Below are 14,902 nucleotides of genomic sequence, written 5' to 3'. Positions count from 1 at the left end.
TAATAAACTAACTCCCTTATGTTTGTCTGCCTCTCTTAGTTTAATCCTGATGATAAGTCTGCCCAGCACCACAATGCCCACCACTGTCTGGAGATTACAGTCAACTGCAGTCCCATCATTGACCACTGTATCATACGCAGCACTTGCACAGGTACCTTACAACACAATGTCTCCATCTCTCCACAGACCTACCGGCCTTTCACTAAGCATAGTTTTAGCATCTCAGCCCTACCGGCCTTTCACTAAGCATAGTTTTAGCATCTCAGCCCTACCGGCCTTTCACTAAGCATAGTTTTAGCATCTCAGCCCTACCGGCCTTTCACTAAGCATAGTTTTAGCATCTCAGACCTACCGGCCTTTCACTAAGCATAGTTTTAGCATCTCAGACCTACCGGCCTTTCACTAAGCATAGTTTTAGCATCTCAGCCCTACCGGCCTTTCACTAAGCATAGTTTTAGCATCTCAGACCTACCGGCCTTTCACTAAGCATAGTTTTAGCATCTCAGACCTACAGGCCTTTCACTAAGCATAGTTTTAGCATCTCAGACCTACCAAGTGCAATCTAATTTTCATGACACCTAAATGTATTATAATGATCATAGCTCATAGGGCAATATTTTGACAGTGTCTTCCACACATGGAATTGAGACAGTGGGTGGGTATCTGTCTGAGAAGTGTAGTGGATACACCGGGCTCTACCATGCTCACCTGGCTGGCTCTACACCTGTTGGTTTCAGTGGGCTCAGCGGTCTGTGTGAGCGGCCAGGGCGCTTGTCCCACCATCAAACACTGCAACATCAGCGACTGTGAGAACGTGGGGCTTTACATCACTGACCATGCACAGGTAGGTAACGCACACCACTTTTCCATATGGCACTTGATTACTCATATCATCCCATTTCCAAGACTGTGCTGTGAAACTCTGCAACTCATTCTTCGTTCCCAGGGAATCTACGAGGACAATGAGATCTCCAACAATGCTCTGGCAGGGATCTGGGTGAAAAACCATGGCAACCCTATCATCAGACGGAACCACATCCACCACGGCAGAGACGTGGGCGTCTTCACCTTCGACCACGGCATGGTGAGATGACACTATTGTTCTGGTCTGGCTACCACTGAGATGATGCTCCATTAGGGTTGCAAAGGATCGGGAATTTGGGGAATTTTGCTTATAGCAGTGAACCTTTTTTTATGGGATACACAGAAGGTAATTCTAGGTCTTGTGGCATATTTTGGTTAAACTATCCCTCTGCATGCACAGTGCATTCTTCCATCACATGTACAGCTGATTCTCAAGATCTTGCACACTAATGAGATGCTATTGAGCCTACACTACTACACTGAGCCAAGGACTACATGCTTTCTTGTAAGTTTTGATTACACTACTTGGTGGGGTGAATATATTTTATGACCTACATTATTTTTTTTGTTAATTAGCAAATAGTAGCCTACAGAAAAGTGTGTTTAAATCATTTCTAACTTGTTACCAGTTTCTGCTAGTTAGTTTTTGTTACCATGTGGGTTTTAGCTTGCTTGAGCCTGCTAACTGAGGCGTGTTAATTCACCTGTTTCCATACATGTTTAATTTTAAAATATTTGTCTTACAAAGGAGTTGTTTTATCTAACTGCTTAACTATTTATCTGTAGATGGAATTGTATTTTTTATATATATTTTTAAACTATTGTTTCTGATCTTTACAGGAAAATGCCACAGGCACTATCTGATGTGTGGAGACATTTCACTGCAGCTAATGTAGAAGGAAAAGCTGTGTACATTTGCAAATGTTGTGCCAAATCATATGTGAAGAATGCAACAAAGATGCGGAATCATCTGGTCAAGTGCATAAAGTTCCCTCAGCGCTCAGGTATTTTCACTGGTGACAGACAATGCTGCAAACATGAAGTCTGCTTGGTCTAAAGTGGAGGAGTCCTACCCTCACATCACACCCATTGGCTGTGCTGCTCATGCGTTGAATCTGTTCCTCAAGGACACCATGGCACTGAAAACAATGGATACATTCTACAAGAGAGCCAAGGAAATGGTTAGGTATGTGAAGGGTCATCAAGTTATAGCAGCAATCTACCTCACCAAGCAAAGTGAGAAGAATAAGAGCACCACATTGAAGCTGCCCAGAAACACCCGTTGGGGTGGTGTTGTCATCATCATCAATGCCATCCATGTCTCCTGGATGGCATCGAGTCTCTCCAAGAAATGGCCATATCACAGTCTGCCGATATGGACAGCCCCATCAAGAGGATCCTCCTGGATGATGTATTTTGGGAGAGATTAAGCAGCCTGAAACCTATAGCAGTAGTCATTGCACGGATTGAGGGAGACAATGTCATCCTGTCTGATGTTCAGACTCTGCTTGCAGATGTAAGAGAAGAAATCCGTACTGCCCTGCCCACTTCACTGTTGCTCCAAGCAGAGGAAACTGCAGTTCTGAAATACATCAAAAAGCGTGAAGACTTATGGCCTGAAGCCCATACATGCTACAGTGTACATGTTGGACCCCAAGTATGCTGGCAAGAGCATCCTGTCTGGCGCAGAGAACAACAAGGCCTATGATGTCATCATTACCGTGTCTCGCCACCTTGGCCTGGATGAGGGCAAGGTTCTTGGCAGTCAGGCGAAGTACACTTCCAAGTAAGGGCTTTGTGATGGAGATGCAATATGGCAGTTGTGCCAACATATCTCATCAGCCACCTGGTGGAAGGGACTTTTTTCCCCTGTTGCCTCCATCCTCCAAATCCCACCAACAACAGCCGCCTCGGAGCGCAACTGGTCCTTGTTTGGGAACACACACCAAAGCACACAACAGGCTGACCAATACAAGGGTTGAAAAATTGGTGGACATCCGGGCAAATTTTAGGCTTTTTGAGCCTGACAATGAGCCACCCTCAACAAGCTTGGAAAGTGACAGTGAAGATGAGGCCTCAGTCTGATGTTCAAGAAGTGTACATTGAGGAAGTCCAGGGAGAAGACATGGAATCCTGAGAGGAAGACAACCAAAGCTTTCGTTTCTAGACTATCATTTTACAGATGTATGTTGAAAATGTCTTTGGGAGGTGCGATGGATGGATCATTGGAGATCGTTCAGTGAAATCATCCCATGTGAAGAGCCAACTCATTTAATTAAAGTTCAATTTGTAACTAATTTTTTAAAGATATTTCTATTGGAAGGATTTAGTCATTTGCAATTATGTCTACTTATGATAAGATAAAAGGTTAATGTTTCTGTTTCCATATATGGTAAATATATCCAATGCAAAAAACATTTAAATGGTATTAATAATAATTTGCATATATTTCCATTCATTTCCATATATTCCCTTCAATTCCCACAGAAGGTTTCCACCACTGAATATTCCCCAAAATGTGCTACCCTATGCTCAATATTGGTCTGGTCTGGCTACCCCTGAGATGACGCTCAATATTGGTCTGGTCTGGCTACCCCTGAGATGACGCTCAATGTTGGTCTGGTCTGGCTACCCCTGAGATGACGCTCCATATTGGTCTGGCCTGGCTACCCCTGAGAGATGACGCTCCATATTGGTCTGGCCTGGCTACCCCTGAGAGATGACGCTCAATATTGGTCTGGTCTGGCTACCCCTGAGATGACGCTCCATATTGGTCTGGTCTGGCTACCCCTGAGAGATGACGCTCAATATTGGTCTGGTCTGGCTACCCCTGAGAGATGACGCTCCATATTGGTCTGGTCTGGCTACCCCTGAGAGATGACGCTCCATATCGGTCTGGTCTGGCTACCCCTGAGAGATGACGCTCCATATTGATCTGGACTACAGTTGTGACTAGAGGCTCTTTCTCATTCTTCCTCCATCCCTTGCATCCTCTCGCTTCCTTCTCTATCGTATTGTAGGAGAATGTCTAAGGTCCCTCTCATCTGACATTCTTCAATGCATTTTGAGGAGCGTATGCAAGGTAATGAGGAAAGAATTGAGGAAGAACCTTGGTTTCTACCGTAGCTGGAGAAAAAAGTGTATTTCTGCTGTAAATACTCTGTAGCCGTTCTTGTTCTTAAAGAGAAGTGTTGCCTCCCGGTTTCATCCGACTGTAGGTTTTGAAGACCCACCACTGGTTTTTAGTTACATAAACCTTAATCCACAGCTTCTAAAAACATGGATATCTATTCCTAATGTTGGTTACACAAGACATCGGATTGAGGTCATTTTCTAAATAGGAAATAAAAGTTTTTTTTTTAACACCTTGCTCTTCTCAACTGTATTTTGGAGAAAGTCAAAGGTTTCTTTCGTGTGAAGTTCTTATCCAATGCTGCTGAAAAGGAGGAGTGATGATCTGATGAATCGAGAAAAGATTAATTGAGAAATAGCCATGGTATTCTGATTTATTACTGACGTAACGGTCTCCTCCTGCAGGGCTACTTTGAGAGCTGCAACATCCACAGGAACCGCATAGCTGGCTTTGAGGTGAAGGCGTACGCCAACCCCACGGTGGTGCGCTGTGAGATCCACCACGGACAGACGGGAGGGATCTACGTGCACGAGAAGGGCCGAGGACAGTTCATTGAGAACAAGATCTATGCAAACAACTTTGCTGGAGTGTGGGTCACCTCCAATAGCGATCCTACAATAAGGTCAGTGGGGTTTTGGGTCAAATACATTCTCTCTTTCTCTCTCACTTTTCAAAAAAAAAATCCTCTTTCGTGCTCGCTCTCTCTTTAGCTGTCTCGTCTCTCCCTTTGTCCATTATGCAATCTATATTACATTGTATTGATGCTGATGTGTAAATGGATAGTCAATGGTGCCATTTTTCCACGGTGTGTCAATCACAGGGGAAACGCCATCTTCAACGGTAACCAGGGTGGCGTTTACATATTCGGTGACGGCCGAGGCCTCATTGAGGGGAATGATATCTACGGTAACGCCTTGGCAGGGATCCAGATCAGGACGAACAGCTGCCCAATCGTACGACACAACAAGATCCACGACGGACAGCACGGGGGCATCTATGTGGTAAGTAGAGCTTTCTAGAACCTTTTTAAATGTATATTTAAAGAAAGCACATAATCACATGTTTAGTACTTATGAAGCTCCTAGCTGTGGTTTATCTGCAACCCTTTAGCATATTTAACCACTATTAGCCTGCCATATTAGTGTTAAATAAACCTTCATACAGTAGGCAGCAGACTGACAGAGGATAAGGATGTTAGTAATGTAATTCACGTGTGTCTCCCCTGTAGCATGAAAAGGGACAGGGGGTGATTGAGGAGAATGAGGTCTACAGCAACACGCTGGCAGGAGTCTGGGTGACCACAGGAAGCACACCTGTCCTCAGGAGGAACAGGATACACAGTGGGAAACAGGTATGGACATAGAGGGAGAGTTGCATTTATTAGGGATCCCTCTTCCTGGGGCCCAAACACACCAAAGCATCCACATTACATATAAAACAGTGAACTATGTTTGTACTGAATGAGCTAAAGATAACAGTACATCATATAACATCCCTACACCACCACATATCCACAACATGTTCAATACCACCATACAACAATATCACAATGTGTGTGTATGCATTCACCTTTGTGTGTCGGGGGGGGACACTGTCAGTTCAGTTGGCTCCATTGGCCACTCATCTCCCACGGATGGATGGATGAATGCAAACTAAACACTCCCACCTCCCCTCTTGTCTTGTGGGTCATACAGGTTGGTGTCTACTTCTACGACAACGGCCATGGAGTGTTGGAGGACAATGATATCTACAACCACATGTACTCTGGAGTTCAAATCAGGTCAGTGAAAGGGCTGGAACTCAAAATGAATAGACAACCACGCGGTGAGACCCACTGACAACCACGCGGTGAGACCCACTGACAACCACGCGGTGAGACCCACTGACAACCACGCGGTGAGACCCACTGACAACCACGCGGTGAGACCCACTGACAACCACGCGGTGGGACCCACTGACAACCACGCGGTGGGACCCACTGACAACCACGCGGTGGGACCCACTGACAACCACGCGGTGGGACCCACTGACAACCACGCGGTGGGACCCACTGACAACCACGCGGTGAGACCCACTGACAACCACGCGGTGGGACCCACTGACAACCACGCGGTGAGACCCACTGACAACCACGCGGTGAGACCCACTGACAACCACGCGGTGGGACCCACTGACAACCACGCGGTGGGACCCACTGACAACCACGCGGTGGGACCCACTGACAACCACGCGGTGGGACCCACTGACAACCACGCGGTGGGACCCACTGACAACCACGCGGTGGGACCCACTGACAACCACGCGGTGGGACCCACTGACAACCACGCGGTGGGACCCACTGACAACCACGCGGTGGGACCCACTGACAACCACGCGGTGGGACCCACTGACAACCACGCGGTGGGACCCACTGACAACCACGCGGTGGGACCCACTGACAACCACGAGGTGGGACCCACTGACAACCACGCGGTGGGACCCACTGACAACCACGCGGTGGGACCCACTGACAACCACGCGGTGGGACCCACTGACAACCACATGTGTAGTGCATGTTGCTGTTTTAATAAAGGCATTTAACAGATGATTTATCACATTGCTATGCACTTTTTTGTCATACTATTGATTTTAATTATATGCATTGATTGATTTGTTGGTTAATGTTTCCCACTGTAACAGAACTGGAAGCAATCCCAAAATCAGACGGAACAAGATCTGGGGAGGTCAAAATGGAGGCATTCTGGTTTACAACTCAGGTGAGAAACCAACTGTTAGTCTCTATCCATCCTCTGTCTCCTCTCAGCTTGATTTTGTCGGCAGAGAGGTGAAGCAAGCACATATTTTCTTCAGAAAGTGTACCTTTCCCACATGAAATTCATGATGCAGAACAGTTAAGACACCCTGGATTCACAGGTTCTGAGTGGAGTGGCTCCATCACATTCCTGTGTCACTCAGATGCTCCCTCATGAACTCTATAACCATGATACATGAAAGGGGGACCTCTTGGCTGATATCCTGACTCTGTTTCAGGTTTGGGCTTCATCGAGGACAATGAGATCTTTGACAACGCCATGGCGGGGGTGTGGATAAAGACGGACAGCAACCCCACCCTCCGGAGGAATAAGATCCACGACGGGCGAGACGGAGGGATCTGTATATTCAACGGAGGACGGGGTTTACTGGAGGAGAACGATATCTTCAGGAACGCCCAGGCAGGGGTCCTCATCAGCACCAACAGCCACCCCATCCTGAGGAAGAACAGGATATTTGACGGCTTCGCTGCAGGTGGGCGACGCTATGCTAGAAAGCAGAGTTCAGTCCAGAGTTGTGTTCATTAGGAACCATGTGAAGGAAAGCAGACTGAAAGGAGGAGGGACTACCTTGATTGGTCCAATAACAAATGCTGCAAAAAAAATTATTTGACTGTGTGCGTATTAAGCATGACCGGGCAGTATTTAGCTTTGACTCCATGTGATTAATAGGTAGACGTTAACCCTATCAGTCCCGAGGCTTTTTGTTTATCTGACTTAAATGTTTCTGCATGTCCAGCCCTTATATTTAGCCTTTTTTTACCATTTTATTTTCAGGACGGGGCTGAACACAAAACAGTTTTACAATTTCATATAAACAGTTGCATTCATGAGTTTAATAGACTGTGAAAATAAATGTCCTCAAGCAAAATCCTGATCAAAATGAATTCGTATGCATGCTGTATGTACAGAAATTGTTTCCTCCCTGGGAAATGAATATCCAACTAGTCAGTAACAACTGTGTGGGGTTTGTGACAGCAACTATGTGAGCGTATCACAGTATTATAGACACTATGTAGAAGAAACTCTTACCTTTTAACGGTTCTTGTGTAGCTTGTTAGCGACAGAGCAAAACATGTCATGTGCGTTTTCGTGAGAGTCCCAGCTTTTCATAGATAACTTGTAGCTCAAACCATAGACTCTACAGACGTTTTTGTAAAAAGACCCAGGATCCACCCGTGTCTCACAAAACAGCTCAAACACAATGTTTAAATGGGGTTAGAATTCCAAATTGCGCCAGCGTTGCAGGAGGTGGGACCCAATCCCAAATGGACACGTATATGGACACGTATATGGACATCTGCTCGTCAAACATCTCAGTCCAAAATCATAGGCATTAATATCGAGTTGCTCCCCCCCTTTGCTGCAATAACAGCCTCCACTCTTCTGGGAAGGCTTCCCACTAGATGGTGGAACATTCCTGCTGGGACTTGCTTCCATATTAGTGAGGTTGGGCACTGCTGATTAGGCCTGGCTCAGTCGGCGTTCAAATTCATCCCAAAGGGGGTTGAAGTCAGGACTCTGTGCAGACTAGTCAAGTTCTACCACACCGATCTCGACAATCCATTTCTGTATGAACCTCGCTTTGTGCACGGGTGCATTGTCATGCAGGAAAGGGCCTTCCCCAAACTGTTACCACAAAGTTGCAAGCGGAATCGTCTAGAATGTAATTTGTATGTAGAATGTATGTTGTAGCATTAAGATTTTCTTTCACTGGAACTACATTTATTTTATTATTTGACCTTTATTTAAGTCAGTTAAGAACAAATTCTTATTTACAATGACGGCCTACCGGGGAACAGTGGGTTAACTGTCTTGTTCAGGGACAGAAAGACACACACCTGTCTATATAAGTTGCATGTCAGAGCAAAAACCAAGCCATGAGGTCGAAGGAATTGTCTGTAGGTACCAAAAAAATGGAATGTCCCCAAGAACACAGTGGCCTCCATTCTTAAATGTAAGAAGTTTGAAACCACCAAGACTCTTTATAGAGCTGGATGTCCGGCCAAACTGAGCAATCGGGGGAGAAGGGCCTTGGTCAGGGAGGTGACCAAGAACCTCATGGTCACTCTGACAGAGCTCCAGAGTTCCTCTGTGGAGATGGGAGAGTTTGCCAGAAGGCACCTTCAGAAACAAGATTAGCTGTTCTGATGAAACCAAGATTGAACTATTTGGCCTGAATGCCAAGCCTCACATCTGGAAGAAACATGGCACCATCCCTACGGTGAAGCATGGTAGTCGCAGCATCATGCTGTGGGGGTGTTTCTCAGCTGCAGGGTCTAGTCAGGATCGAGGCATTTACAGAGAGGTCCTTGATGAAAACCTGCTCCAGAGTGCTCAGGACCTCATACTGGGGTGAAGGTTCACCTTCCAACAGGACCACCACCCCAAGCACACAGCCAAGACAATGCAGGAGTGGCTTGGGGTCAAGTCTTAATGTCCTGGAGTGGCCCGGACTTGAACCCGATCGAACATCTCCGGGGAGACCTGAAAATCACTGTGTAGCAACACTTCCCATCCAACCTGACAGAGCTTGAGAGGATCTTCAGAGAATGGGAGAAACTTCCCAGATACAGGTGTGCCAAGCTTGTAGCGTCATACCCAAGAAGACTCGAGGCTGTATTTGCTGCCAAAGGTGCTTCAACAAAGTAAAGGGTCTTTCTAGAAACCTGTTTTTGCTTTGTCATTATGGTGTATTGTGCATAGATTTTGTTTTTTTACATATACTTTTTTGTAAAAGTCTTTAACCTAACGTGGAAAAGGTCAAGGGGTCTGAATACTTTCTGAAAACACTATAGTGTGTCTCCACCTTGTCGTCTGATAGTTTGTTTAGGTGGAAGTTTAACTATATTATACTAATGAAATTCTCTCAGATCTCCACAGGTGCTTAGGGGGTCCTGAATCTCCACTTCCCCCATGCTGATCCTGACCTGTCTCTGTTTCTATGTCTACCAGGTATTGAGATCACCAATCATGCCACGGCAACCCTGGAGGGCAATCAGATCTTCAACAACCGCTTTGGAGGGTTGTTTCTCGCATCGGGTGTCAACGTTACAATGAAAGGTAAAAGAGAACATATTGTTACTAGAATCTAACATAGGAACTACTTATGGTCAGTCTCTTTGGCAAAATGGTGGTTTTGAATTCTCTGAAATTGCCTCTAAATTACTTTTTTTTTATCTGTACCTGGTCTGATCCAACCCCCCCCCGTTCTCCTGTATTTCCCCCCCCCCCCCCCCAGATAACAAAATAATGAACAATCAAGATGCCATTGAAAAAGCTGTGAGCAGAGGTCAGTGCCTGTACAAGATTTCCAGTTACACCAGCTATCCAATGCACGATTTTTACAGGTAATAATTTCTTACCCTGTGTGTATAGATATCTCTACACATATCTGGATATATAGAGAGAGAGCGCGTTAGAGATATCTTTACACATCTGGATATATATATATATATATATAGAGCGAGAGAGATCTCTACACATCTGGATATATAGATGGAGAGATCTCCACACATTAATGGATATATAGATGGAGAGATCTCCACACATATCTGGATATATAGATGGAGAGATCTCCACACATATCTAGATATATAGATGGAGAGATCTCTACACATCTGGATATATAGATGGAGAGATCTCCACACATATCTGGATATATAGATGGAGAGATCTCTACACATATCTGGATATATAGATGGAGAGATCTCTACACATATCTGGATATATAGATGGAGAGATCTGGATATATAGATGGAGAGATCTCCACACATATCTGGATATATAGATGGAGAGATCTCCACACATATCTGGATATATAGATAGAGCGCGTCACCCAGTGGAGTATTCCAGAAAGCAGGATTATGAAGTTAGTCGGCAAACTTTGATAAACAGCCACATACAACTCTTGATTTTCTGATTTATTGAGAATGCTACTTTTGTAAATGTTAAGTCTGTATTTCTCAAAAATATTTTTATTTATTTTAAGCAATGTTGGATTCATTGATCCATCTGTCCACTTTAATGGATGAAACTCATTTGGCTCGTCACCTGTTTCTTTGTTCTGTCCCTCCCTCCGTGTGGTCAGGTGTCACACCTGTAACACAACAGACCGCAACGCCATCTGTGTGAACTGCATCAAGAAGTGCCACCAGGGGCACGACGTTGAGTTCATTAGGCATGATAGGTACGTTACTGTTCTGTTTAATGCCTTTTTAATGACAGTGATATTTCACTCTAAGTTACTTTTAATTATACCTGGTTTTATATTGCACAATCGTGTGCAGAACCTCTCCCTCCTATGCCAAATGATAGCTCACATTCAAATCTGTTTGTGTACAGTAATTGACTTTAAGAAATCTGAAGAGCTGACTGGAGATGTGCTAGTATTTCAGTGGCTACTTGATCAGTTGATATTTCCTCCCGGTCTTCCACTTCAGTCATTTTCAATATTCTAATCCGTACCTTCTCTGTAGATTCTTCTGTGACTGTGGAGCCGGAACCTTGTCAAACCCCTGCACGCTAGCCGGAGAGCCTACGCATGACACGGACACACTGTACGACTCCGCCCCTCCTATAGAGTCCAATACTCTGCAACACAACTGAGCTGGACCTCCCACCTCCGGACCTATTCCCTATATAGTGCACTACTTTTGACTAGGACCCTATGCTGGCCAGGTTTAAAAGTGGTCCACTATGTGGGGAATAGGGTGCCATTTTGGACCGACACAGAAACTCCTCTTTGTTCAGCTAACTTGTCCACTAATGCATGGGAAGGAGGAAAGATACAATACAAACTGTTATAAATATTTCAATTGTTTCACACATGAAAATATGTAAAAATGGATGTTGTGGTGGATAAAGACAAGCTGAAAGGAGACATTTATATACTGAACAATTTTCTGCTGTGGATGCACCGCTCCCCCCTTGTTTTCCTTCCCAGCAATGTATTGGCGGAGAGGAGAGGACCTGGTCGAATGTAGTGCCCTATGAAGAGAATAGGATGCCATTTCGGACTCAGAGATATTGACTCAGGTTGAAGGAGAATTAATGGGAAGCATTGCAGTTTTATAACGGAGCTGGGGAGAGGTGGATGGGCGCTAGCCATCTTCATGCCCCCCGCCGCCTTTGCGAAGTGGTCAAGTCAGACTGCAGTTATTGTACAGAGCCATGAATGATGGCAGGACGGCACAGCAACGCTCAGAGCCATAAAAGGAACCAGTTCCTCGCCACACACTGCCTATGTCTCCGGGCAGCAAACCCCTGTGGTGTTGGTATGGATACAACAAATGAAATATTAATGACCTAGCACTTCCGCTTTTAATTTTTTGGGTGAAAACAAAGTTTTTGATTTTAAATGGTTTTTCCCCCTGTAGCTTTGTATTTTCATGCAAAAATGTTACTGTACTTGAATGTCTTATTTTATTAAATATAATAGTTTTTTTTGGTTATTCAACCATAGACTTGCTGTAAGTGTACTCATGTCGCAGTATCTACGTTCTTTCTGTGAAAGAGAACAAACAAACAAACAAAAAACATTTTCCCCAGCAATGTTGACTTTCAAATGTGAGACTTTTAGAATTGATCGTGGCCGTTTCGAGTCTGAACACCTTTTCTTTTTGTCTGCAATATGGAGTTCAAGGAGCCATGAATGCTTCTCTACATATTTCCTATTTGGACCATACTGCAGGTAACCTCAGTATAATTGTATACTGTATAAGTATAAGCGCTGGATTCAATTCGTATTGTGGGAAATCTGACCTAAATTTAGGGTAATTTCGATTGAGCCGACACATGCAACTTTCACTGTGAATGCAGTCTCCGAAAGCAGGAACATTGATTTAAAGGCATTTTATAACGCAGATCTTTTGTAATATGGATTGAATCCAGCCCTCAGTCTTGTGAAATCACAGCTGTCTTCATTTAGGCTCCAAGGTCCAGGGTGTACTGTAGTGCTTTCTTAGTCTGGTCCCAGATCTGTTTGTGCCGTTCCCCATAATGACCACAGGAGTTGTCAACGCCACACGAACAGATCTGGGACTGACTAGGAGAGTAAAACATTGCTGGAGCTTTTTTTTGTAACACTAGAGCTCTACTGAATGAGACGAAGTATCCACACAGCGGTAAATGGTTTATTACGTTCCCCTCCACCCCATCTATGTGTATTGGTGACTGTGGGCTCTCAAACAGCTTGAATTGTATGCATGTACCATAACACCCAGACTTAATATATTGTGGAGTATTCAATAACCATTATGTAGATGCTAGTGAATTAAAAGGGTTTACTTTCCTAGATAGAGAAACCTGGTCATTTTTTAAAAATGAACTTTATTAGATGATAATACATTAGTGACTTGTGGAAAAGAGCAGGAAAGGGGTGTATTCAGGGATGGGAAAGGTTTAATGTTGCAGATAGAATGAATACTTTGACAAATGTATTGTGTAGAACACAGTATCTGAACGTTTTGTAAAGTTATGTCCTAAACAGGCCCCAACAACAAAACGGTGCATTTTCACAGGTTGCTGATCATCTGGAGAGCAAGGCAAACTGTATGCCAGCTGCTTTGGGGTCTTCAGCATACAAACACAGCTTCCCGTGGAACATTTTTTTTTAGAAAAATGCATTTACTCATGGGTAGAACAGCTCTTCAAGTGTACAAAACATTAAGGACAGACTGACCCGGTGAATCCAGATAAAAGCTATGTTAACTTATTGATGTTTAAATCCAATTCAATCAGTGTAGATTATGTGGAGGAGACAGGTCAAAGGATTTTTAAGCCTCGAGACGGATTGTGTCAACCACAACGCTGCCGAGTTTCATGCTCAACAGTTTCCTGTGTGTATCAAGAATGGTCCACCACCCAAAGGACATCCAGCCAACTTGAGACGACTGTGAGTAGCTTTGGAGACAACATGGGGCAGCATCCCCATGTTCGGGTGGGGTCACGTAACTCTATATTAGGAATGTGTTCTTAATGTTCTTACTCTGTACGTTGGTTACATCAAATATGGAGTTTAGCTGAGCAACTATCGTCATTACGGCTGGTGTGTGCTTCCCAAAAAAAAGGTCTAAGTAGAAATTTACAAGCAACTGAAAAAAAACATTTTTGGCACCTCCGATGTATTGTGCAGTCGTAGGCTTGACCTGTGGCAGTGATTTACATTGAGAGGTGCCGAATAGGCATGTTTTCAGTTGCTTGTAAATTTCTAGTTGGACTTTTTTTTAAGCATATACCCGCCGTAACGGGAGTAAAAGAGAGCTCTGCAAGCATTATGTTGAACAACTAACGCAGACCTGCTAAACGTGAATAATTTTTGAGTACCACTTCAGCGTGACGGCGCGCATGCGATCGCCACACTGCTCAAACCATTGGCTAAACATGTTGCATTTGCCTAACGTTGGCAGAAGACTGCCTCTGCAGGAATGGAAGGCTATAGACTTATGGATACTTAGTAATAATTGGCTGCTCTTCAGTAGCTAACTAGAAACAAGTTTAAATGTACAACCAGGGCTCTCTTACTTGTATTTTCTGACAAGGTGGTGCTGATGTAGTCAACTTCCCCCTCCAGGAAGTTGGAGCATTTTTGAAAAACATGTGACTCATTTCCAGAAATGATATCAAACAATGTAGCCAACACAGCATTCTGGTGTTGGATCCTAAATTAAATTGAGGTGCTTCTAGGTTAAATTTAGGAGTAATGATTATTCGTTGTCTTTATTTGGATAGTCTAGTGAAAATATAAACTGGCTTCATTTTGATTGGGGAGAAAATTCAGAATAATTCAATTACTGGATGCAATGTAGTAGTCATCTTTTTATTTAACTAGGAAAGTCAGTTAAGAACAAATTCTTATTTACAATGACAGCCTACCGGGGAACAGTGGGTTAACTGCTTTTTTTCAGGAGCAGAACAGATTTTTACCTTGTTAGCTCGGGGATTCGATCCAGCAACCTTTAGGTTACTAGCCCAACGCTCTAATCACTAGGCTACCTGCAGCCCTGCATACAGTAGGCTATGGAATATGAAACAAGTAAATTAGGCCTATGACCTCATCCATTCAACATGCCTTGTCATTGGTGAACTGACTTAT

The 14,902-nt window shown here is 44.2% G+C and overlaps 1 protein-coding gene across 4 annotated transcripts in view; it reads left to right on the top strand.

Moving 5' to 3' along the window:
* The window catches only part of LOC139381942 (F-box only protein 11), a 44,944-nt gene extending 31,842 nt beyond the window's left edge, over nt 1-13,102 (top strand). For 2 of the 4 annotated variants that reach the window (XR_011628599.1, XR_011628598.1), the window contains exons 9-21: nt 40-151; nt 738-844; nt 947-1,084; nt 4,402-4,619; nt 4,818-4,998; nt 5,226-5,348; nt 5,692-5,777; nt 6,677-6,753; nt 7,028-7,282; nt 9,763-9,870; nt 10,049-10,099; nt 10,898-10,996; nt 11,286-13,102. Coding sequence is in view for 2 of the 4 variants with exons in the window: in XM_071125825.1 (XP_070981926.1) it covers nt 40-151; nt 738-844; nt 947-1,084; nt 4,402-4,619; nt 4,818-4,998; nt 5,226-5,348; nt 5,692-5,777; nt 6,677-6,753; nt 7,028-7,282; nt 9,763-9,870; nt 10,049-10,157; nt 10,898-10,996; nt 11,286-11,415 (1,743 nt within the window). In the remaining 2 variants the exon portion in view is untranslated. Of the gene's footprint in view, nt 1-39; nt 152-737; nt 845-946; nt 1,085-4,401; nt 4,620-4,817; nt 4,999-5,225; nt 5,349-5,691; nt 5,778-6,676; nt 6,754-7,027; nt 7,283-9,762; nt 9,871-10,048; nt 10,158-10,897; nt 10,997-11,285 lie in introns of all 4 variants that reach the window. The other 2 variants (XM_071125825.1, XM_071125824.1) reach the window with 1 other exon arrangement.
* Nucleotides 13,103-14,902: the final 1,800 nt, after the last annotated feature.

Source organism: Oncorhynchus clarkii, chromosome 23 (assembly GCF_045791955.1).
Source record: "Oncorhynchus clarkii lewisi isolate Uvic-CL-2024 chromosome 23, UVic_Ocla_1.0, whole genome shotgun sequence".
NCBI lineage: Eukaryota > Metazoa > Chordata > Actinopteri > Salmoniformes > Salmonidae > Oncorhynchus > Oncorhynchus clarkii.
Note: the sequence above shows the minus strand (reverse complement) of the source record. Positions and strands in the feature narration are given on the sequence as shown.